The sequence below is a fragment of the Anguilla rostrata genome, chromosome 16 (genome assembly GCF_018555375.3).
Source record: "Anguilla rostrata isolate EN2019 chromosome 16, ASM1855537v3, whole genome shotgun sequence".
NCBI classification, from domain to species: domain Eukaryota; kingdom Metazoa; phylum Chordata; class Actinopteri; order Anguilliformes; family Anguillidae; genus Anguilla; species Anguilla rostrata.
In genome coordinates, this window is record NC_057948.1 from 18,501,736 (window position 1) to 18,528,540 (window position 26,805).

At 45.2% G+C, this 26,805-nt stretch overlaps 1 protein-coding gene across 5 annotated transcripts in view; it reads right to left on the reverse strand.

The window, feature by feature from the left end:
• itga11b (integrin, alpha 11b) overlaps positions 1-26,805 on the reverse strand; it is a 120,000-nt gene that overhangs the window by 29,953 nt on the left and 63,242 nt on the right. For 3 of the 5 annotated variants that reach the window (XM_064312331.1, XM_064312328.1, XM_064312327.1), the window contains one exon: positions 8,401-8,512. In XM_064312331.1, coding sequence (XP_064168401.1) covers positions 8,401-8,512 — 112 coding nt within the window. Of the gene's footprint in view, positions 1-8,400; positions 8,513-17,801; positions 17,956-26,805 lie in introns of those variants that run through there. The other 2 variants (XM_064312332.1, XM_064312330.1) reach the window with 1 other exon arrangement.

Genomic DNA, 26,805 nt, shown 5'->3' on the forward strand with positions numbered 1-26,805 from the left:
CCAGAGACAGAACAGGCTTAAGTTCACTGAGCTTTGAGCTGGGGTGTACTGAATATACAGCATGTTACCATCATTAGTTGGGCCACTGCCAAACGGCTACCCTGATGAATCAGCAGTGAAGAGTGGTGTTGGGACAGTGCTGGAATGGGGCTTATGGTCTGTGTCCCTGATCTGTATCAATCTGAATCTGCTCTGCTTGGGCCTGCACCTTCACATAAACACCAGGACTGTCCAAGGTTGTGACCCCACGCCGAGCATTATGGGAGAGTGGGAAGTGTGTTCCTGCGTGGGAGAGGACTGTGGACGGATGAGCACCAGGGAGTGAAGATTCCAGCCCTCAGCAGCCCACACAAGCTAGGGCAGCCGGAGGCGGAGCAGAGCGCCCACGCTTCGTTTCTACGGTAACTTACGAAACTATGGTTACCAGCAGCTTTTAAATTTCATTTGTTATGAACTGCAGGGTAAACATTAGGAATGCAAAAAAAAAAAAAAAACAGAAGGCGACAAAACAATTTGCAGGCCAGATGTCTCCCGAACTGAACTTGTTATAGTGCAGAATACATTCTCTAAAAGAGTCGTACCACCAGCTGATACCTTAAAGAGATCATTTCTTAAAAGAGTTCTGACACATCATCTCAACATTTACTGCAAAACATGAACAGCACTGCACACTTTTGAACAGATCGATACAATCTGGTGATCACATTTCCCGATGGATTTTTTAATTGTGTGTTCAATGGTCTCCATATACCATATCTGACATGGATTTGGAAATGAGATATGTACAGCGGATGTAAACTCCTGCAATCTGTTTGGCTCAAGATGGCCACGTTGTTTCAATTAAAAATCTGCAAATCTGTCTGAGGTGATGCGTACATATGACTTAAAATGGATGCATGCTTTTGCAAAAAAATGTTGAGCAGTTACAAATGGTTGACACTGCTAATGTAAATTTGAAAAATGTGCGTGCATGTAATGTCAAGGATTAACATTTGACAAATGTTTAAGCTTCTGACCATTGTGATCTACCAGGGATTTTTGATCTTATGAGGTATGTTTGCCAACTCCTTTTGCACCACCGAGTCTCTCCTTAGCCCCCTACAGAGAGATTAGATATTTGGCACAGGGCCCTACCTACTTTCTTCTGAAGAACAAAAACAAACAAAAACAAAAGAGACCATCCTGCTCTGGCCAATTATGAGCTGCCCCAGCTGGCACAGGTGCAGCAATGGTTTGATTCCAAACCTGTTATATGTCAGTATAGTAAGAATAATGCTTTTTCCACTCGAGAGCTTGTAATGCCCTAATTATTTTGATTGTCCATACTGCCTCTGGCATTGTCTGTGCAGGGGTGGGAGAAGTCAGCCCAGGCCAGTGGTCGGAGAAAGGAGGCCATTGTTCCTGTGCAGTGGAGATCAGTGGAGAGTTACAGGCAATTTAAAGAGGAGCTGCTAAAGCAATCCACAGCGAGCTCATTAAAGCCGAGCCGTGGCCAATGGGAAGGCAGCGCATGGGGGGGGGGGGGTTACAGCATCTGATGAAACAACCATAGCAAGATGTGAAGCCTCTGACAGACTTGAGGAAGGTCTGAAACCAGATTTGTGGAAAAGCGGTACTGTAGTTGTGTGTTTAGACGTGCTAATGTATTTCACATGCGCAATTTTAAAAAATCAGGGGCTGGACGATGTCAGGCCACAACCTGAAACCTCAGCGGGCGAAAGGAGCCTGCCTGCCTCTTCTGTGATACTGTTTCTCCTCAAATTCCGCTCACATTCCCAGGATCTGTATTCCATGCATGTGCGCGGTGGTCCTTAAGCCATAGACACGCTCCCTTAGCATGATCAGCCCCGAATGCCGTAATCCAACACGCTGTTTCATCAGCCCGGAGCCCGTTAATCCAATAACCTGTGGAAACAGGCTGCGTCAAAGGTGACATTTTTCCATGTAGAGGCATCGGTGGGTTTATTAGTTCAACCTGATTGGGCCCGGTGGAGATTGATGAGTTTACCCTTTCAGTTCTGGTTCTGGTTCAAACAGCAGGCCCCTTCCAGACTTCAGCGTGAGCAGGCAACGCCTGCAGCCTTCCAGGAATTTGATGTTGGCCAATCGTAGCAGCCCCGTCATGTGTGGCATTTGAGGACTTCAGCCCAGAGGTCAGCTCCCCACAGGAGGGCAGAGACGATAACTGGAGGAACTGTGCGTTGTGTGGCGCAGAGAGTCACAGCTGAGCAGGGAAAGTTACCAGCTGTGTCCCACAGTGCACCGCGGTCGCGCTGGACCAGAACACAACGCGCATCCCTGCTCAGCCAGGCTGCTGGAAAAACCGCACCATCTGGGACAGGGCCTGGCAAAAATAAAACCGCATTCTCCGACTTTCTCCGATTTCCTCATCTGCTGCAGTACCTGTCCAGATCTGCGAATGTTTCACTGCAGCATCACAGTGAGCGCTTTAGAACGCGCTCTGTATTTCACCACAGAGCGGAGAACGGCTACTGTTCCGCAGAACCCTGAGGCATCGCATAGAAATTTAAACCATGATTAATAAACATTATTTTCAAAAAGGACAGGATGCCACAGTGTATTTCTTTATTTTTCCCCTGATCCACAAATGCCATGTGCTAAGTTCCACTATGTCCTCATCTTATACTCAGGCAGTCATGGGGAACCAGGGGTCTTTAAAAAAATGTAAAGAAAGCCAAGCCTCCCCAGCTTTAGCACAATCATTTGAAATTCCATTCTGACATTGTGCGCTGCTTTTGCACTCTACCACTGGAATGCTAAACGGTGACTGTTAGTAAAATCAACCCTCTCAGGGAGTGGAGGGAAAAATCTACAGAGAAATAAGTTTGGCCTGGTCGGACATTTTGTCAGCCAGCTATCTGTTCCTGTGGGTTAAGTTAGTAACCATGTACATTTAAATTCCTGAAGGAAAAAGATATTCTCCAAAGTCAAGTTCCCCTAAAAAACAGTGCCATTGTAAATCAAATGTCTCTTAAACCTAGGAAACAGATGGTCTTGCATGCATGCAATATTCATTTATTACTTTCTTCAAAAACCCATGAGGCAATTAACTTTGCAACGAAGCTATATATTGGAGTAAATGTATCTACAGAATTTTTTTCTCAGATGTAATCAAATGTAACTGTAACCAAACTAATGTTCAAAAAGGGGATTAAATTGCCCTTCAATAAGCAGGCAAAAAAAATAAAATAAAATAAAATACAAAAAAAAAAAACAGAATTCATTTTTACGAATAAGTCTAGAACATTCTTTAGCCTTGAGAGCTACAGTAGAGCAACACACATTCTTTAAGCCCTTTTAATCAAGGCTGTGATCAGATGCACAAGTAGCGGGATGCTAGTTAACAAGTTATTAAGCACGCAGGGATCGTTTCCGCTTGCTCACCTGCAGTTCCGAACGCTAAAACACAGGCAGACCACTGAAATTCCCAGACCGCCACAAGACAGTAACCGCTTCTGATAAATCCTAAATTGAACAACAGGAAGAGTGCCGACTACAATGCATAACGCCCAGTAGGGGACGGGGGGGGCGGGGGACGGGTAGAGCCGGATGCGAGCCCGTGTCACACTGAGTCTGGGTTTCAGTGAATTTTACGAGGGGTGGGCAGGTGTAGCAGACGATTAGTCACAGTCTGCAGGGAGGAGGGCCGCCCCCGTCCTCACGCTCTGCCCTACTGCGGGTTTGGAAGCAGGAAAGCTCACCTCACCTCAAACAGCCGCACCTGAGCAGGAAGACGTGGGACACGTGTAAAACGGTACAAGGGAAATGTGGTCTTCACGCTTTAATGGGAATATAACACAGCAAAGGCTGCATTAATGGGAAACTGAGTACGCCTGAAGGACTATTTCAACCATAGCGTGTGAAGTATGGACTGGCAGCCATTTTCACATGTGTGCTGAGGTCCCAAATATGAACCCAATTGAAGGGTCTCACACAGGCCTTGTTTCCTTAACTTACTTAACACCACTTAACAACAGTCTCAAACAGCAACATAATCCTGTTTCAGAATGAGACATATTTGAACACATTAACAGTTCCCTCCACCCACTCAACATATTGACTTGGGAAGGAAACTATGAAGCAGGTATCTGGGTCAGTAGACAGGCATTTCTGTGCCACTGTTGGGAACTTGGGAAAAGGGGGGAACAGGTTTTTTCAAGCGGCTCGTAAAAAAAGAAATTGCTCTTGCTCTCCAATTCTGAACCAATTTCTTTTCTGCCTTCTGAATTTAAATGCCTTGGCAACACATTTGTACTTATTGTCACGCCAATAAAGCTCCACTTGGGTCTGGATGATAATTTGAAGGAGAATTTGAGAAAGACACACAAAGAGCAAAAAGAGAGCGCGCGAGAGAGAGAGAGAGAGAGAGAGAGGGAGGGAGGGAGGGGTTCTGTGGACTTCTTGGCCTCACACAGTAAGCACGGCCAGCTACTGTTGCCAGCACCCCCATCACCCAGTTCCTCCACCAATAGACCTCCTTGTGGCTCAAACGATTACAGTTTATTTAAATGGCAGAATGAATCAAGGGGCCCCTGTGTTGATCTAAGAGACCAATCAGAGTGACTCTGGCAGTGACTTAGCCTCTTGCTCATCATTATTACATGCCACCAGGCATGGGTCAAATGTGTATTTGTTTTGGATTCAAATACTTTTCTGTGCTCTATTGATCTTGACTGGTGTAATTGAGCCTGCCAATATGACCAGAAGGCAGGGTTTGCACTTTTTGAAAGCATTTCATTGGTTCCAATACGCCAGACAAGATCAGTAAAGGGTAGAAAAGTATTTGAATCCAAAACAAATACGTATTTGAGCCAGGTCTGCATGCTACTCATCCATACTGGGTCAGCTCTCAGTCTGAATCTAACTACCTACCTTGTCTTGTGTTGCTTTGTTTTCATCTTTGTCTTTGTGTGTGCGTGCCTATGTGTGTGCGTGTGTGTGTGTGCGTGGTTTTCTTTTTGCTCTTGACTGAATTCAATATACAATGACCAGTGATGACAATAACACTGGAAAGAAAGGCCCTTATTACCAGCCAGATTAGGCTGCGTTCTTCATATGAAAATCCTGGATGTTCTTCAGTAGCTCTGTGAAGGCTGTATCATTGAGACTCTCCATCATATAAAGTAGATCACAATGAGAGCCAAGCCTGGATTTTATTCTCTCGACCTTCACCACTGAGACTGGTCAACCACTGGTTCCTCAGCAGAACCGCTGGCTGTTCAGCGTGTCCTCTCTGCACTCAGCAGTAGCACTTCCTCCCCATGAGCAATGGAGAACGGACTCACAGCCAGTCTGCTGCTCACTCAGGTCAACAGCAGCTACAGCTGGACAACAGCCAGCATTCTCCTGAGCCAACTACAACGAGGCTACTATCCAACACACACACTCACACACATGCTGTCATATACACACACACACAAACACACATGCTCTCATATACACACACACACACACACACACACATGCATGCACACACAAACACACATGCTCTTACATACACATACACATGCGCAAACACATTCACACACCTGCATGCATGCCCGCACTTTCATACACACACACACACACGCACACACACGCGCACATTCACGCATACGCACATGCATGTGCATGCATGTGCACACACAAACACGCACATGTGCACACTCACACACATGCACACTCACACACAAACGCACGTGCACACACACACACACACACACACACACACAAGCAACACACACACGTGCATGCAGACCGTACTAGAGCAATGTGAGAGTGGGTGCATTGCCAAGGAAGGAAATAGAATACACTTCCCATTTCTGTCTCCTCGGGGGGGTTCTGTGCACAGCCTCTGTCTGATTATCTGCGTAAAAGTTTTTTTGCATAAGCATGACTATGTGCCTCTTTTCTTAGCCCTGATCATCACACAGCTCTCTATCCATCCTGGACGAAGACACTGGACGAGACCTAGGATAGGCTATGAGCAGGTATTTGAGACAACAGGAATGCATCACTGGCTGAAGTATGCCATTGGGTAACTGTATTATACCGTGCGGGTGGGGGTTTGTACCATGTGGGTGGGGGTGTAGGTAGTGGTTGTTGGGTTGGTTGTCAAAATGTGAAGCTGTCATTCCTCGACACCCTTAAAACTCTCACCCATACCAACACTGACAGAAACCAGAGGTCCTATACCCTCAACACTGAGAACCTGAATGCTATTTCAGGTGACCAACAGCTATAGATACCAGCAAATCGGAAATACTAAAAATGGACTAAATCATACTGTCATCTCCTCTGACCTCACTTCCTCCCAGCATTTAATAACAGCCCAAGCACTATAAACAAGGAAATAAATCTGTATGCAAAAATGAGGTCTATGAAAGGAATGGAAAACAATTCCATTTGAAAAAATTCCATTTGAAAAAAATTTGGAGTGAGGAGCACAAATCAGAGCCCTGCCTCTTAAGCTGTCTGCATGAGACTCGGGAATCATTCCGCATCACTTCATCCAGTCCACACTGAATTCCCAAATACCCCAGGGAAACCTGTCTGGGAACACTCTACCCTCACAGAACCAGTGGCAGAACATAGTTTGTTTGTCTGTAGTAATTAGGTCAACCTGGGCCTGTTTTGGTAATATTTGGATGGAGATTCTGAAGTATGTGGCAGTATGTCCACTGACACCTCACCAAACAGGCTGAATTGTCAGGTTGTAAAATGGCCGTTCTTTATGGAGAGATGGTAGGGGGATGGGAAGGGAAGGTAAAGTAGATGCCTGACAATCTCAGTGTTTTAATGGGAATTAATGGCTGGCTGATGAACAACACAGGACAGATTTCACAAGAATGAGAGAGAGTCATGAAAGTTATGGAAAGTTAAGCATGAGAGTGAATGAATGAGTCAGTGAGGGAATGAGAGTGTAAATGAGTGTTCAACTGAATGAGTGAATGACTGTTAGAGTATGAGTTTTAGAGTGAATGTTAGACTGAGTGAGTAAGCAAGTGAATGACTGTTATAGTAAGTGAGCGAATGGCAGTTAGAGTAAGCGAGCAGATCAGTGAATGAGCACACATTAGATAGAGTGAGGGAATGACAGAGTAAGCGAGCAGATCAGTGAATGAGCACACATTAGATAGAGTGAGGGAATGACAGAGTAAGCGAGCAGATCAGTGAATGAGCACACATTAGATAGAGTGAGGGAATGACAGAGTAAGCGAGCAGATCAGTGAATGAGCACACATTAGATAGAGTGAGGGAATGACAGAGTAAGCGAGCAGATCAGTGAATGAGCACACATTAGATAGAGTGAGGGAAATGAAAGGCGTGGGAGGGCCAGGGCTGTTTGATCAGCGTCAGGCAGTGCTCCAGGCAGACATGCCGGGGATGCCAGTGAAGAGAGCCAAACGCCAGCAAGACGGACCGTGCCGTGAGCGAGGAACAGTTATGAGGTAATATGATGGATACCACATTCCCCCTTCTCCTTTCAAATCCCATTTCTGAAAATTGTGTTTTCAGCAGAGATAATCATAAATTATTTTCCAGACCACTTGGAAAATATACGACTCCTCCAGATGGGAATGGGGATCTTCTGAGAAACAGTTCAGGACTGCTGTGTGGATCCTTGACCTCTGAACCATTGACAGAGCTGTGGGAGATGCTATATTTCCCTAAGCAAGGCAACAAAGAACTCTGCCTCGCTGCCCAGCCATAGCATAAAGAAATGAGGTGAAACATCAGGAGAAAAGCACGTCGTTAAAATCCACTAGATTACAAACCACTCGAGCAGGCAGTTCACTGCCAAGTTTGTAAAAAGGAGTGGTGCTGTGCCAGAGCTCAGAATCAGGTAGGCTATTCCAGTGATGTCACACTCAGCATCAGTATGGCACTGTGGCACAGATATGCACATCTGCAGTGCTACATGACTCACTCTACATGAGTTAATGACTCCAGCAGATCCAAATGGAAATGCCAACTCTTTAAAGTGCACCCAAAGTATTTCTCCAGCATCGCACCCCCATTATTATCACTGCTATTATCTGACATGCCTTTACTTAAAAACATATCATTATTGTTCAATTCCCTGGAGCAGCCCTTTCCACGCACTGTGTGTACCAGGTAATGAAACCCAGGGGAAGTTATTTAGCTGGAGGTAGAGTGCTAAACTTGGGGTTCAGCAGTTGGTCTCTATATGTCCAACCGAGTACTTTCTCTGAGTTTTATTTTCCTCGTATTCCCAGACCCCGAGCACCGTTTAAGTGAGTCACTTGTCTCAAATAACAAGCACGCAGCATTTTGGGGCTCTCCATGTTATCCCTGCAGGAATGAGTGTGTATGAGCCTGAGGCGTGGTTCAGAACAGGGCTGTCTCACACTGAAAGGGCGAAAAGCGCTCTCTTACCACTTCTGCCCGCCGGCCACGTGCTGCTGCACGGTGTACCCAAACTGGGCGTCCACGGAGCCTTGGATGATCTTGGGGTGCTTGGTGTCGATGTTGAAACAGTCACAGAGCCCTGTGGGAAGGCATAATGAGTCAAATCCAGGGCAATAACATATCTTATCAGCACGACAGCACACAGCCATGAAAAGCTGCTTTCAGACATCAAGCTGTCTTCTATTATTGTACAGAATGAATAGACCAGACCTGGGTCAAATGCGCATTTTTTTGGATTCAAATACTATTCTGTGCTCTATTGATCTTGACTGGTGTAACTGAGCCTGCCAATAAGAGGAGGAGGCGGGGCTTGCACTTTTTGAGAGTATTTCATTGGCTCCAATACACCAGACATCAGTAAAGTGTAGAAAAGCATTTGAATCCAAAAAAAATATGTATTTGACCCAGGTCTGGAATAGACATATATCTGTCAAACCAAATTTTTACACAAAGGTTTATTCAGGACAATGTTCCATTATATATATATACTTTCTAAAGAGCAAGCAGTTTTGCTCTCTGAAATATTATCAGCACCATACGTTACAAATTACATTAAGATGTTATTTGATATTTGTATTTCAGTATTTATATTCAAGTACTCAGGAGGGACATATGGGAACCCCTGAAAACGTACTGCACACTTAATTCCATGAGTAATAAATGCCACATATAGTACATAGCCAACTAGTCCCTTTTCCTGTTTTATTTTCCAATTTGGCAGGACCACCATAGGAGCCTTTAAGACTCTGGTGCTGTATAGCCTGGCAGAAGCTCTGATGTGACCCCAGCCACTGTGGGATGAGCAGTGATTGTCTGTGGCTGATCAGAGCTAATGTGCGTACGATGAGGTGCGTGAGTGAAGGGCACATGGGGGGTGGGGGTGGGGGGGGGGTTGTCTTCACAGCGTGCGCTAAGACTGCGCTGATGGACAGGATTTCTCCCATAATCCCGCGGGACCATGACACCCGGCTCGCCCTTAGAGCAACAAACACTCCGAGGGGGGTCTCGGGTGGGGCTCACATTGGTCCTTCCCCTGCCCACTGTAAACAGACCCGTGCAGTGCAGGCGCAAGGATACGTGCCCCGGCGGGGTCGCGGTTCAACAGTGGAGCTGTCTGTCAGGTAAATGCGGCTGACATCGCGTGTGTGGAAGCTGACAGGTAGGACGACAGGCCAAAACGCAGCTGGCTCTGCGTGCGCACCACGCCAGATCTGACCAATCCAAAGCCACGGCTACCGGCCATATGGCTGATGAGACTAGCATCTTACTCACAAAGTGGTGCGCAGCCAAAATATCTCCCCCTGCCTCTCTTGGAACTAGTAAGAGCTATAAATTCACCACAGGCACTGGCCACAAGAGGCATTAATATGCGCGACCAAAACTGATTCTAATCTGTTTACTTGTGAGAAAAACTGAGCAAGGGTGTCCTTAATCAGCGCAGAGGAAATGCTGATAACAGCCCGTGGTAATGATGTGGCGCAACGTGCAGGCATCCATGAGCAAGTTCATCAAAGGAAGAAAGAAACAGTACATAAACAGCTGTGAGGAAACTGATCTTGACTCTCTCCACCTCCCCCTATTGGCTGAGAGCGGACGAGCAGCACGCCAGGCCAGCAGCACCCTCTGCTTTTAATCGAAGTATTTATCAGGAAAGGCCTTTAGCACAGGAAACCGCCTTCACTGCTGCCAAACGGCTCATGAATAAGGAAGTGATCATAATTGTGGAATTTGGCTAATTCAGTTCATTTCCAGAGCAGGAAATGCACGCGTCAAAAAACAGAAGAGTGGAACCTTTTTATTGGCAAGAGAAAATGGGGTCAGGTTAATCTCATTCAGACTTCCACTAAATCCATCTCTCCACAACTATCTTCTCGTCATCTTGCCCTGCCCATCAGCCTTTCTCTCCTCCGCTCTTTGTCTCGGTGCTGCTAATCTGTGCGGTGTCATGGCTTCTGCAAAAATCACTGACCCCTACTAAAAATAATAGGATAAAGGTGGCAGTCAGTGATATGAGCCAGCTGTTCTCACTGAGTGAGTAATCTGTCCATTGCTTTTCTGAAGGAACAGACTGTTACCATCTCTCAATACTGGCCTGATGCTCTCTAGGAGGGAGGGAGGGAAAGAGGGAGACAGAGAGAGAGAGAGAGAAAGAGAAAGAGAGGGAAGGAGAGAGAGAGCAGCTTTAAAAGCAATCAAACTTAATCAGACACAGAACCTTCTCAGTCTGTCAGGAGTGGTGTATTATTTCTCTAGAAAAATATTTTTCACATTCACAGTGCTTCCAGTGACCTGGAACCACAAAGCCCGTTTGGTTTAAAGGGAACACAAACACGCCCCCCCGGACAGCCCGCCCCCCCCAGCACAAAGAGAAGGGGACTCATTCCACTGCTGAGGTAAGAGAGAGTCTGCCTCTTCTCTCTCAGCACTGCTCTTCCAGACCGTCTCTATGGCTGAGAAGCTGGAGTGGGGTCGGCAGCCAAGAAGAGACTACAGGTGGCTTTCTGACATGGCTCCCAAACTTCAACGCTGCCTGCTGAGACTCATTATGATGCCCGTGCCTCTGGTACCCCTTTCAAAAGCAAATGAGGCAACGACCCAGGTAAAACCTGTGTTTGCCATTGGTGTGAATATGCCAACCTGCGTTATCTGAGCTGGACCCACGGCCCAGGCCTCGACCTGGGTTTTTCATGGGTTTGACAAGGCTCGGGGCACAGGTCACTCAGTGCTGATTTCGATCAAGGATCCTCATTGCTTACGACTGCTGTTTGATGCTGTGCCGAGTTTGACTGTAGTACAGCCACCAAGGACAACAGAAAGGCTCTTCTACTCCGGAGATACTGGCACCAGCTTCTAGCCCTGAATTCCGCTCTTCTTAATCGCAAGGATGCTTTGACATGACCGCAGACCGTAAGCAGCCGCATCAAGCTTTCATTAGGTGGCTGAATAAAGAACAGAAATCCCATGAAGTCTAGGATTGGCTGAACACCAGATTGTCCGCATCGTCCACCACGTTGAATCTCCAGTGTAAACAAACCTCGAAACGTCTGCTTTCAATGATGTCGAAACATGACAACCCTATTCAATAGTGACATGTACAGTACGGATGTAAACTTGCTGACGTGAGTCTTGTGTGAATGGCGAGGACCCAATACTTACCCGCAACCATAGTGTGCTGAGAATGGGCCAAACATGGGTTTGATCCTGTGTTCAATATATGTGTCAGTCCCGGGTTTTTTGAGTTAGAGTAACAGAATAGTTTTGGAAGGTGCGGTAGGCCTGTGGATTGCTCCGGTAATTCTACTGGTGGATTCCTGCTCTGGTTAGTTACAGATTTGGCAATTGACAAGACTGAAATTGCACCAAAACCAGGAGATTACATAGGAAAGAGAGTGTCACATAGAGACAGTAGGGGCAGATGTAATATATGCAACATTTATAGTGGAATATGACTTTTTTCCCTTGTTAACATGATATAAATCAGCCATTTATACACTACTGAGGTTAGCAAACCTCACAATGACAACACTGAGGTATAGCTGCATATTTAAAATGACAGAACAGTCGGTGGACATCACTAGTATGGGTCAGAGCCTGAGGCTTGGTGTGGGAGGACTTCGCTGTCTGCAGTGTTTGCATCATAGACGTAGACGATCTATGGTTCGGATCTGCGTTGGGTCCTCTGTAACTTCCAGACCAAAGCAATGTGTAACGGAGGAGCACGCTGGAGCCAGGGCAGAATCCCACGCTAATAAACAAATACTTTCTGTGTTAAACAACTGTCTGCAATGAAACTTTTTAAATATTTTCTCTCATCCTATCTTTTCTCTCCATTTTTATGCTTTCATAACCTTTTACAAAATAATGTTTACCCATGCAGAGCTTTAAGGCACAATGAATAAATTAATAGATTATATTTGTTAATAGGAAATGTGATTCTCCCTGAATGACCAAAATAGCACAGTCAATAACCCTCTGACCCGTTAATATGTTCTTTGAAACACCAGCTCCATATTCAGGTGGCAACTGCACTCAATGGGCGTACAAAGCTTTATTAGCACTCCTCAGGCTAAATGTTTATTTATACCAGAACAATCATATTTTAATATTCAAAATTGTAAAAAAAAATGTTTTACAGTAGTATATTACCCCAATGCAAAAGCATTTGGAAGCATTTGATATGTAGCCAAATATGTTTCCTGAGTTTTAGGTTGTAGGTACTGTGTAAGCACTTGCTACACACCACACATGGTCCACACATTTAAACCCACTTAAATTATCACCCAAATATCCCAGTGTCAGCTTATCCACAGTGGTTAAGCCTGAGAAAGACATATTGCTATACATTAAGAGCCAAATTCATTTCTATCACTGTTTATAAAACGGGTAGCTCAAATCAAGCAATCTGATTGGTTGAATTCCTTTGCACAATTCAGTATCACTCCGCGTCTGAGAAAAAAAACGTTAGCCTAACAAACTACGATAGATAGTTAGTGTGTACATTTCATAGCAACCGCCTCGCACTATGTGCAGGCAGCCAGGAGGGCCTATTCTATTTTGAACATTATTTATTAATAAAAACTATTTAAATTAGAGTGTGTCTATTACTTTCACATTGCCATACTCGGTGACCGTTTTATAAAAGCAATAGCTCACTTCAGGCCGATATATGTGGTTATTATATCACAGCTAAGGGGCTCCACTTCGCGTCGGGCCGAACAACGCCCCTTAGCTGTGTAATAACCATACACCACGGCCTGAAGTGAGCTATTGCTTAATTATAATGTGTAAGGACAATGATTGATACCACAATACCAAGCTGATCTTGAAATAAAAACCTCTCAGAATCATATATATATATATTTTAAATCAGACTGGATGGACATTAATACATAGGCATATTAAAGTTTTATAATTTGTTAAATCCAAATCCAGCATGCACATATATGTCCCATTCTCTCGTTAGTTTTTTGCAGAAAACAATGGCATACGCCAGGTATCATGAATGTGTTGCATGAGTCATTTACATTTTTAGCTGACCTTTAAACTCAGCTCTTAATATCCTCCTGGGGGTGGAGGAATGTAAAAAACTTCAGAAGAAATATTGGGGTAGCCCATTTCCAGCCCACATCGCCTGACATGAAGTCAAGTTACTTCAGGTTTCTAACTAAGCTGAAGTAAAAAAGTAGTATGCGGCAAGTTCAAGCAGAGAAGAATGATTCCAAATAGTTCCCTCTCTTTTTCTTTCTTTGCGCGTTTGAAATGCTTCCCATGTGTGTTTTTATCATTTTTCCGAGGCGACTTAAGTACACATAAACAGGAGTGACTCACTGGCCGGGTCCTTGATCACTTACTGGGCTCGTCAGACAAAGCTAACCGCTCCAGATACCATCGAAGCGCAGCTCTGCTTTCTGTTCAACCCGGAGAACAAAAAGGAGCAGAGAGGGAAATGACAAGGAAAGAGAGAGAGAGAGAGAGGAGGGAAAGAGATCCAGTTTCCATTTCAAACTCTAACGTGGCAGAGAAACTGAATTATCCTGGTGATATGGGCAGCTCCTGAATCTGGGCTGAGCTTGGTTTCCCGTGCCCAGGTAAATAAAGTCAGAACCAGTGGTGAGCCCGGAGGACAGCAGGCCTTCTGATAGGCTGCTCTGAATGGGGAGAGGGGCTCACTCCGCACTGGGGCTGAACAGACCGCCTGTAAGACGACCGTTCGAGTGAGCGGTCTGGGACATTGCGCTTTCTCTGCGCACTGGCACAATAAGCACTCGTTTCTCCCCTCCTTCGCAAACCTTCAAACGCGAGAGCATAGCACGCACTCTAATAAGCAGGCCTGTTGCCCACCGGCAAGGCTAGTGTGCAAACAGATTGACCTTTAATAAATTCCACATGATGCAAATGGCAAAATCTGCTGCTGCTGCCACTGAATACCCAGCTTCAGGTTCACACACCTATGTGCTGATATTCAATCCTGTGCTTGAATTCCAAAGGAAACAGGCTGAGGGGACATGTGTGTGACATTTGAGCCCAGATGTGTCCAGATGTGTCCTCCGGTACAGTTGCGGTCTCTTTTCCGAGCCCAGAGATTCGACTGCCAAACCAAACGATCCCCCGCTGCCAGTGGGATAGGGCGATTTCAGAGCCAGCGGACCAGCACATCATCTGCCACGCTGAAGACGATCAGCCACTGCTGCGTGGCCCCAGTCTGCTGTCTCTAACTGCAGCCCAGGCACAGGGCAACACTGGCACTCAATGGAGTGGGGAGGGAGCCTGTAGACTCATCACCACGCACTAACGGCTGGGAAGGGAGGGTTGGAGTAATCGAGTCCACAGCCTTATCAGCACAACACGGACTGGTGGGTGAGCGATATGGGGATCTCTTATACTGGCAATACGGGGGATTCACTACAGATTACACAATTGCTAGCAAACTGAAAAAGAACAAGAACAACAAATCCAGGACTAGCGACTCGGACCATTTGAAGCCAGGTCCCTGGTACCCAAATTCACCTGAGCTCACTGCTGATGCTCACCTGCTGTCCTTTCAAAAACACTGTGTCTCAGCACATTGGAAAACATGTAACGTTATTAACTGAGCCAGACTGGTTAACGGTGCAACATTAGTGTTTTATTAGAATAACAAAAGGGCTGCAGCTAATGCATCAGTATACAAAGCTCATTAGCCAGCTGTCAGCCTTTCTCTGTAGCTTTGAGCGTGTGCGCACTCATAATACATGTTCACTTCTCTGTAGCTGTGAGCGTGTCCACACTCATAATACATGTTCACTTCTCTGTAGCTTTGAGCGTGTCCACACTCATAATACATGTTCACTTCTCTGTAGCTTTGAGCGTGTCTACACTCATAATACATGTTCACTTCTCTGTAGCTTTGAGCGTGCCCACACTCATAATACATGTTCATCTCTGTAGCTGACGTTCCACACTCAAATACATGTTCACTTCTCTGTAGCTTAAGCGTGTCACACTCATAATACATGTTCACTTCCGTGGTTGGACGTGTCCACATCAAACATGTTCCTTCTCTGTAGCTTGAGCGGTCACACTAAAACATTTCTCATCTGGGACTGACTGACTTTCACGTAACCCAACACCACACAGTGACCACTTAGGGACATAATTGCAACGACTGTTACCCGGTGGTGGAGCTAAGCATTCCAACACACTGCCCCCCTCTATCCCAGAATGCTTCAGGTAAACAGGACACTCTTTCTCATCTGGGACTGACTGACTTTCCAAAGCTGGCCTACGAGGTGTCCGCTGCAGTTGAATGAATGCTTCTGGTATGATTCATAAGCCATGTCTGCTTGCAGATCTCTCCAAAAATATCTTGTTCAGATTTGGGCCGGGAGGAGGGGGCGACAGTAAATTCACCATTTCAGCAGTGAATCATGAAAGCAATTTCTTTGATATTTCCTCCACTCAAGCCACGCATCATCTAACACTGGCCTATTTTGAACGTTTTAAAAGATTCTAAACCCACGGAGCCACAGTTCTGCCCTTTCTGAGTACAAAGGTAGCCGCAATCCTTGAGCCATATCTGATAGCAGGTATCCAAAGCTGTGTGTGTGTGTGTGTGTGCGTGTGTGTGTGTGTGTGTATGCCTGTGCGTGTGTGTGTGTGTGCGTGTGTGTGTGTGTGTGTGTGGGGTGTGTATTTTGTGGTGTGTGTGTGTGTGTGTGTGTGTGTGTGTTTTATGCTGTGCGTGTGTGTGTGTGTGTGTGTGTGTGTGTGTGAGGGTGTGTGTGTTTTGGTGGTGTTTCGTGTGTGTGTGTGTGTGTGTGTGTGTGGGGATGTGTGTATTTATGCGTGCGTGTGTGTGTGTGTGTAGGAATCTTAAGTGTGACCCATTGCTGCAGGCACACAGCTCTCTTTCAGCAGCTGGTCTGCCACATGTGCTGGGCGCCTGTGAAGCTGACACACAGAGCTGGCGGTAAATAGCAGTCGCGCTCACGGACATATCCGCGGATAAATATGTACCCGTCTTTTACAGCAATGTCACAGTGATGACCTAAACTTACGTGTACACGCGTGCACACGTGGTTCCTGTCACAGAGGATCAGAAGAAGATGGGAGCTCATTAGATCAGTCTGCTGTTCATGTGGTCACTCTAATGAGGGCTGATTAGGGGCAGCGTGTGGCACAATGAGGTGGCAAACGCTCACGGGCGCACATGCCCGCCTGTTCAAAGTGAACCATATCTCAGTTCTGATGGCCAGACTGTGATTCTGACACATTTCTAAGAGATAGCACAGAGCTCTGAACTTCTATCTTCAAAAGGCGGAGTAGCATTAAATGACAATTAACACTGCATTCTGTGTGCAGATGTGGTAAGCAGCACCCTGCACAAGGCCTTTTCCCCTGTCGTGAGGACATGTCAGCCTGTACTACTGAGCCTGTCCATCATTCAGAGCTGCAACGTGATTGGAGGGGAGTGCTCCCCGTCCCTCCCCCCTCGCTGCACAGGACCGGCACGATTCCATTGATAACGGCCCCCGCCAGATGTGGCTCCAGACCAGTCCTCCTCCACACAGTGGAAACTCTGAGCCCTTGATTGTGTGCAGATAACTTCTCCCCCCATGACAGGGGGGAAAAGGTGCCTTCAGACGAGAGGATAGTGTTCCCGTGCCGTCAGATCTTCCAGCCCCCGGCCCCCCCCCCCGTCCCCGTAATGACATAACGCTCGGGACGCGGCGCTCAGAAGCGACTGTGAGCAGGCTTGCGCACCCTCATCTTTTCCTACGCTGTAACCATGACAATAAGACATATACTTGAGACTGATAACTTCTTGAAAGCCTGCCTGGAAACAGTCCCTCTCAGATCTGAGCGCCTCTCCAGGCATTGCCCTTTCCAGACGGATGCTTTCCCTTCCAGCACAGCACAGGAATAATGAAAAACTGATGCTGCTCCCGTTGAACGTCGCAGACTATACCATGGGTCAGAGCGCGCTCTCTCTCTGGCTGTCTCTCAAACACCAGAACTCACTTACACACACACACACACATATCCACATGCCTTCACAGTCTCTGCCACTCGCTCACACTAAGACAAGCGCACTTTCACACATCATGATATTCTAATACGCACACACACTTTTACATGCTACATACACATTCTGAACATACAGAAACTCGCACATTCTTTGAAAAATCTTTTTCAACACGTTCAAAAACAAACTGTAATAAACATACAGTCATTCCATTCTTCATATTCCATACTCCATCCAAACATAAACACTCAGACTTGACAACGCACAATCACACACCTTTATACAAAAATACAGTCATAAAATTGCTCTCTTTCTCCATCTCTGCCCGTGACCCTCACACACTCACACAGAGCTCCTCTCTTACCGTTGAGCAGACTGAAGGTCCACAGCAGCAGCAGGGTGCAGCAGTACTCCATGTGTGGGTGTATGAGGGGCCAGAGGCAGAGACCCAGTCCCAGCAGCAGTCGCAGTAAAGATCCTGCCTGTATGGACTCCGGAGCTACTCTAAAGGCTCACTATATCGGGGGGAAGTAGGAGGGGACTGTGGTCAGCTGGAAAGGAGGTGCACATGCAGCCAGCAGACAAAACTCCACTCACTCACACTTACTCAGCTGTGCAAGCTCAACAGCGTGCACACACTCACTAACACACACACAAATGCACACGCACACTCACTAACACACACACGCATACTCACTAACACACACACATACACATACTAACACACACACACACACACACACACACTAACACACACACACACCCACTCACTAACTCTCTCACACACACACACATGCACACGGACCCACTCACTAACTCACACACATGCACACGCGCATTCACTAACACACACACACAGACCCACTCACTAACTCACACAGACACACACACACACACACTAACACACACACACATACACACACTCACTCACTAACACACACACACACATGCACACGCACACTCACTAACACACACACATACACACACTCACTCACTAACACACACACACACACATGCACACGCGCATTCACTAACACACACACAGACCCACTCACTAACTCACACAGACACACACACACACACACTAACACACACATACACACACTCACTCACTAACACACACACACACATGCACACGCACACTCACTAACACACACACATACACACACTCACTCACTAACACACACACACACACATGCACACGCGCATTCACTAACACACACACACAGACCCACTCACTAACTCACACAGACACACACATACACACACTCACTCACTAACACACACACACACACATGCACACGCACACTCACTAACACACACACACACACACACTCACTCACTAACACACACATGCACACGCGCATTCACTAACACACACACACATGCACACTCACTAACACACACACACACCCACTCACTAACTCACACACACACACTAACACACACACACATGCACACTCACTAACACACACACACACATATACAGACCCACTCACTAACTCTCACACACACACACACACACTAACACACACACACGCACACTCACTAAGACACACACACGCACACACATACTAACACACACACGTACCCACTCAATAACTCACACACACATGCATACACATACTCACTAACACACACACCCCCACTCACTAACTCACACACACACACACACACACACACACACACTAACACATGCACGCACACACTCACTAACACACACACGCATACTCACTAACACACACACACACGCACTCGCTAACACACACACACACACACTAACACATGCACGCACACACTCACTAACACACACGCATACTCACTAACAAGCACACACTCACTCAGCTGTGCTCGCTCGACAGTGTGCACACACATGCTAACACATACACGCGCACACTCACTAACACACACGCACACTCACTAACACACACACACACGCACTCGCTAACACACACGCACATACATAGTCAATAACGCACACACGCACGCACGCGCACACTCACTAACACACACACACACAAACACTAACACACACACAAACACATACATGAGCCTTGTATGGACACTCACTAATATACACATACACACTCACAGCATTTTAAACTGCTCCTCAACACATCTGAGCTGGGGGGAGTTGAGGAAGATGGACCGCACGGTCTGCGGTCTCTAAAGGCAGTTTTATAGACCGACCGCACTCCCCCCCCCCCCCCGCCTGTAACTCTGTGGCACGTTTACAGCAGGATTTATGTTAACTGCAGTTTCTTTGTTCTCTTTTTCATTACATGACTTACTTCACTGGACTGGATGAAGTCCAGTGGTCCAGGCATAGTTCAGCACAGCGTACTGGAGCGACAGAGTAACGGTAGAGAGGGCGGTATAGCCAGTCTAAAACCCACTATGAGCCCACCGTCGCTCTCTCCTCACAAACCCAAGGTTCACCAACTGAACCTTAAAACCTGCTTTGTAATCACAACCAAGACACTCAAAAAAGTTTCAGACGAACACTGGCCCTGTGAACCTGGAGCCTGTGTGCAGTCAGTGTGCTGCGAAGGCCCAAAGGAGGGGACACCACTTTAGAGAAGTGGAAAGCCCTGCATAAGCGCATTACAGATCGCGGATATGCTCACGTTACCGCTATAGAGATATTTTCTGGAAATATTGTTCAATATTTGTACTCGCATTTCACTTTGTGAAAGCAGGAGATCCTCTTACATGGCAATTACATGGATGTGTCAAACACAGATAAGTGAGGAACACGTACATGCACACAAATGTGCGCACTCACGCACACACACACACGCACACACACGCACAGCGAGATGACAGAGTAGCCAGAACCAGCATGGGGTTCAGCGCCGCACGCAGACATAAAGATGCCCACCGCACTGTCGTGTCAGAGGCAGGTGCGGCAGCTGTCCGTCACGTCTGCACCCGTTAGCGGGCCCGTTCTTCAGATGAAACGCGGCAGGGCCGGAGAGAGGGGGCCGCCGATAGCTCCTTAAACATGTGGGCTGGCCCAGGTGCACGCTCCATTTCACATCATCAGGCACGCTTAAAAACCCATTCTGGCCTCCCACTCCTCATCAAAGGCCCCGCTCCGCCAACACAACACCCCCAACGCGTACCCCACGAAACGCCGGACCCCCGCACGCTCCCCATCAATGGTGACTGTGTTCGCCACACGGCTGGTCTACATTTCACATGAATCCCGGGGATTGGTCACCCGTCTTCTCCAGAAATCCACTGGAATTCAGTGTGCAAACAAACACTGCAGAAATACAGACCACAAGCAAACCCTTGCATGCTAGAGATGGGAAACTGTTCCATTGTAGATACCCACTGAGATGTAACATACAGAGTCTAAATGCTGGGCAGTTCTTTTATGGAAACCAAAGTACAGAAACACAAACTTCACTGTACACCTAGCATGAAAACAAATGATGAGTCTTGTTGGTTCAGTCTAATGATGTGATACAAATGCTAAAAAAGAACCCTTTAGTCATTCATTTTCCCAGGGCTGTGGTCACAGACTCATCCACAGACTCACAAATGAATGAACTTGGTGGTATTAAAGTGGTATATTAAAGACAATGATAGTTGACATTAGCTAATAAATCATGCTATTAATAAGATTCAAATTTATACAGCTCAGCAGTGTGTCCAATTTCAAGCTTTTGTTAGACAGTGTTTCAGCCAAATTTTGTAGTTAACTGTCTGGAAGCATTCGTAATTCAAGAGCACCAGTCCAGCACTGTCTCAAAACCTGAAACACATTCTAATCCAGTCAATCTCATAACTCATTAACTCTAGACTAACCAACCCTGTTCCTGGAGATCTGCCATCCTGCATTTCAACCCTAATTTGGCACACCTAATTCTAATGATTAGCAACTCAATGCAGGTCTTTAGCTGTTGAAGGAGATATGTTTTGTTAAGGTTGGAGTGAAAACCTACAGGACAGTAGATCTCCCGGTACAGGGTTGGTTAAAAGGCTTGATAAATCCAATCGCACAACATAAAAATGTTCAGGTAGCTCAGTGACAAAAGTTCAATTAATTCAGTTGTGTGGTGAATATTATAAGGGCATATAGCTTTATATAGTAATTGTAAAGTGTGTGTGTTTTTTTTGTTCCTGAATACTATAGGAGGTAGCTGTATTAAAATGAAATGTCCAGTGGGACACTTAAACCTATATTAAAACCTTTTAGTATACAAAAATTATTTACATGTCTGTCTGTCGCAGGTCTCAGTAATTTTACCTGAGTATGTTACTTTTAAGAATTCAGTAGTGTTTGAGTCATTTTCTTCCTTGTATGGAACAGAAGTGGTAGTACACATTTGGTGAAATTACATCTGGGTGACATTCCATTGCACATGCACACTCTCCTCTCTGAATTGTGTAACCCAACTGATGACCAAACCAGGTGAATGACCGAATATGTTTCAGAAGCTTGTTTCTCGACACAGAGTGTAATTAAACCACAAATCGGAAATTGGGTTGATTAAGTCTGTGTGTAGGATCAGTAGTGAAGTTTCTCAGAACAAAAATATTTTATGCTATTAAGTATGGTGGGGGTGGGGGGGAGGGAGTTAGGTAACTATTTCCACCCTGGCCATAGTGGCTTATTTTAATATAAATCACTGTTTGGGGTCCTAGATCATAGCTAAAGTGCTTGGTCTGTGAGAGGACAACATTGTGAGACAAGTGATAAATCAGAAAGAAACCCGTAATTAAAAGAAGGCAGTTTTCAGCGGACGGGGCCGAGGACCAAGGCAGCGCAGCACAGGAGTCGGGTTGCCTCCGTCAGTATTTCCACACAGGAGGGCTGCTCCCAAGATGCCGCTCCGCTGACCAAATTTAGAGATCTTTTTCCTCACTGAACAATTCAGCAGGCGGAAAACGAGGGAAAGGCTCCCGGGTGTCAGAAGTTTGCTTTAGGAAATGTGACTCTTTTCCCCACAGGAGCGTAGGAGGTAAAGGAGCCCGGTGGAGGAGGTGCGCTGTGAAATCAATACTCCCCTGGACAGGAGCAGCTCCTGCTGCAGGGCCTCCCGACACCAAGGGGCAACTGAAAACAATTACCCTCATCATTCCTAAATTAGCTCTGGAATGATGTATGTTAGGCTGTGCTGAGACAGGAAGAAGCTCCAAAGGGTGAGAAGTCCAGTCTCCTGTACTCTTTAATATTAGCTATTTAAGGGGAATAGCTGCATTAACCCTAAACAATCAAGGGTTTGGTTTCCACATGCTGAAAATTTTACTGTTTGTTTGTTTGATCGCTAATGATGATCAAGAGCACGAACCGCTCCAACTGATCACTATCACTGATCAAAGCCACGGTTACAGTCACTGATCACTGCCATTTATCACAAACACTGATAACAGTCACTGATCGTTGCCACTGATCTCAACTGCTGATCATTGCCATTGTGACAGGCATCTGAGACTAATGGCTGATCTGAAACATTGATCACTGCTTCCATTGGTCCGATAGCCCATGACTGTGATTTAACCAGTTTAGAACGTGGTCGGTTCATCCTGCAGTATTCAGGACAGTGAGAGAACTGAAGACTGCTGAAAAACCACAGGGACAAGCTTGAAGTACTCTGAGCCAGGCAAACGCAGAACCACACATACATATCACAGCACCACACAAAAAATAAACCAAAAACCCACTGGGTATAAAAAGGGGCAAACGTTGATTTTAAATGGGATGTATTCACAAGGAGTAAGGAAGACAGAGCAACCAAAAAGCTGTACCTCATAAAGACTCCCTTTCGGCAAGATTCTCGTCATACAACATGAAGTCAACATCCACCAAATGATGCCTTTTTTCCTGCCTCTCACAAATTACTGCCGAGAAAGTTAAGAATGGAATGTGAAGTGACGTAACGCAAAAGATTTACAGAGAGAAATATAAATGAATCCCTTCGAGGAAACCCTGGGATTGGACCACCATCCACTCTAGATAAACACACACAGAGGAATTTCAAAAACACACACACCTTTGGGCTCAGGCTCCTCATTCCCCACCCAGAAATGGAAATCTTTTCATGACTTTGACTTCTATCTTTGAATCTTTTCAATTGTTTAGGAGCTCATGAAGAGGTGAGGAGTAGATAGTGACCTCAGGGCGGCAATGAATTCCTGCTTTTTATTATGATGACCCCTTGTCTGTCTACCAGAGTTGAAAAGAGTAGAAAAAATAGAACAGCTCCATAACTTATTGGGCACCTTAAAGTGGAGTAGCTGTTCCCAGCACATCCAGAACAAAGACCCAATAGAGTCCAATAATGCATTTACTACACTGGGGTGGAAATTTGCCTTCGGCTTCACTTTAAGTAGGGCTATATGTAATAAAAAAGAATCTCATAAAGTATCCATACAAACCACCAACTGACAAGTCAAACACAGTTTCACAGTGAATGAACTGGAGAAATCAAGAGAAAAAAAAATAAATTAGGTATTTTCAAAAGGGGTCTATGGAAGATTTAATGTGCAAAAAAACTCAGTACACAGCTGATTAATATTTGGAATGACCAAGCAAAAAATGTAAATCATAAATGCAAATCCTGTAACCTGTAATGCAAACAAGAGTAAGCCCCCAGATTACATTTTCTTATTCAACAAACACAGGACCTTTTTAATCACAAAATGTATAGTACAGTATAGATCATTTGCAGGAGATAGACAGCAGGCTTGTACATGTGTAATTACGGGCTGTGGAGACTGTACTGTAGATGCGGTTTGGGAACCGAATCCCAGGATCCTTCAAAGGGAGGGCGAAGGATTAAAGTGGGTCAACAGGGTTCACTCTGAAATGTGGGGTTTGTGTTACCTTTGAGACTATTATTGGACAGACACTGAAAAGCATAACGTGGACGTGATCGCTGATTTTTAATGGCCCCTAAAAGAGGTCAGCGGTAATAAAACACAAAATTAACTCCTGGCAGTGAGATCTGCTGGTGAGCTACAAGGTTTCCCAAGGAAATCTAGATTTTAGGGGACTAAACCGAGGTGCAATAAACATAACCCAGCTGTAGTCCAGAGCATTTGCTCACTTTGATTCAGTGTGCAACTACTGCAGTCTAGAACCCATCTTTCACTGGCAGTAAAAGTGTGGTGCAGTCCAAAACTTTTGTAATTTTTTGCTGTGAAGACTCAAGGAATCCGGGTGGGCCTAGAAAATATACTGTATAAGGGTTTGACACCTTTTAGCACCAGTCTCTTACTCTTTCACAAAGTTCCATGGGATCTCTAATAAGCACGTAGAGTCAGGGACTTGATGTAGTATTTCACTTGAAAGACCGCTCCTCCCATAGCACAGTGCCCCCATCACTGCTTGGAGACATTGGATTTCACTGGGTTCAGAGAGAATACTGCCCCCTAAAGGCCTACCAGCACCATTTCCAGCAGCAAGCTTGTTTGCACAGGAGGTCTCCAAGTAGAAGCCAATTACGGATTGGAATTCCAGCTACACTAAGTGTCAGCTGTCCAGCATGAGGCCAGCTGGTAGGGGGTGATGGCAAAGAAACGGGTATGTAAATGACACCCTCTATCTCTGCATTTGGCACACTAAAATTAATCAATTTGGGCTCAGCCTGGTATCATTTAATGCCCATCACAGAAATGTACATAAACACATAGTCACCATAGCCAGGCACAAGGCTTACTGCGTACTGTCATGTAGGCAAAGACTTGAACAATGAATGACAGTTTTTCGTAATTGCATCCAGCCTTTATCTGCTTTCTACCATTACCGCATTAACTAAAAAAAGCATGATTATCATAAAATATTATTAATAGCAATAATATTTTCAAAACATTGCACAAACCGTGATAATGCCACACAGTGGACCTCAGCCCAAACCACACTGGGGAGTAAATTAAAATGGTTAATTAAAATTATTTTAACTGCTTGTTTTGCTGACTGGAAATATGGGAATTATGGCCGTAACCAGTCAAGAATGAGGTTATAACAATTCAATAAAGAAATAAAGTAGCTTGTCATCGCTGACCTTCCTCAATGAAAGTTTTATCATTTAATTGTGGCATTACATGCACATACACCATGTAAGGGAAATATGAAACTGAAAAATACAACAAGAATAATGTCACTGTTCTATGTTCTGCTGGTCCCAACTTCTGCTCTTAATTATTTAATTAGCTCATTCATAGCTTCATCTGACATTTGTATAAGCACCAGCTTGAGCCGCAGACTGCAAGTTTATCCTAAAGATTTCACTCCGCTCAAATACAGCTGTGAACAAGTGTAGTTTATAGAGCTGTCAGAGAACTAAAACTAAGATAATTGGTTGGAATAAAACCAGCATGCAGGCTGGTCCTCCAGGACTGGAACTGTGCATCCATGAACTAAAGTTTTAAGAAGGAAAAACAGAACTGACTCTTTTTGTCATTTCAGTGTGTAATTAAGCTAAAGGAAAAAGGTTGATGTGAAATCTGTTCTCTACAGTTCTCAGTGTACACTACACCAGAAACTGCAATAAACTGCCTGAAACTCAACCCACAAAGGATCATCCACATACCAACAGACACATGGTCAAACGTTCAAAAGCAACATAGCTGCGGAAATATTCAGAAACATGGATTTATGAGGTGCTAGAAAGACCTTTGACTCTCCACATAATGTAACTCACTGCCATTAAATTGGGCCGAATACTAAGCAAGTTGTATATACAAACGAAAACTTTTATTTTCCCTCAATCTACAAATCACATCGAAGAGGACAAACCCTCAGCAGAATTGCTCATTAAAACAGACAAAGAAAAAACAGCGGATGATTCCGTGCTCTCCTGAGGCCTGAAGACAGCCTCTGCTCCATAATGGAGGAGACATCCATTTTGCGGCTTTGTGAGTTTACCACATTGAGCTACACTAAAAAGGATGTTTTCTGACAAACAACAATATTGAATGTAAATCACATTTAGTGGGGCCACTGCTCTTAATGATTGCATTGTCTTTCGTTGAAAGGCAACCTCAAAATATAATGACGTGTCTTCTGGATGACTACCCTCATATCTACCAAGGGCTATCTGTAGACATCTAAGAGGACAGAGGGGATATAATTCATTATAAAACCTAATGTATACATGCAAACCATAATTGGTTTAACTTTGGCATTACTTATAAAAGAAAAAAACTTAGAAGTTTGGAGGTCAAATCCTTTCCTATAGTTTGTTGTTTAGCCTGTTTACTGTTGGCTCAGCTGGTTATCATGTTTGCATACTATCTTAGAACCTTAAAATGCAAAAATGTAAACACGGCAACTGAGAAAATTTCCAAAAATGTTTCTCATGGCCAAAGTAGTTTAAGCAACAACTACAGTTGACCACTAGAGTTATATTTTT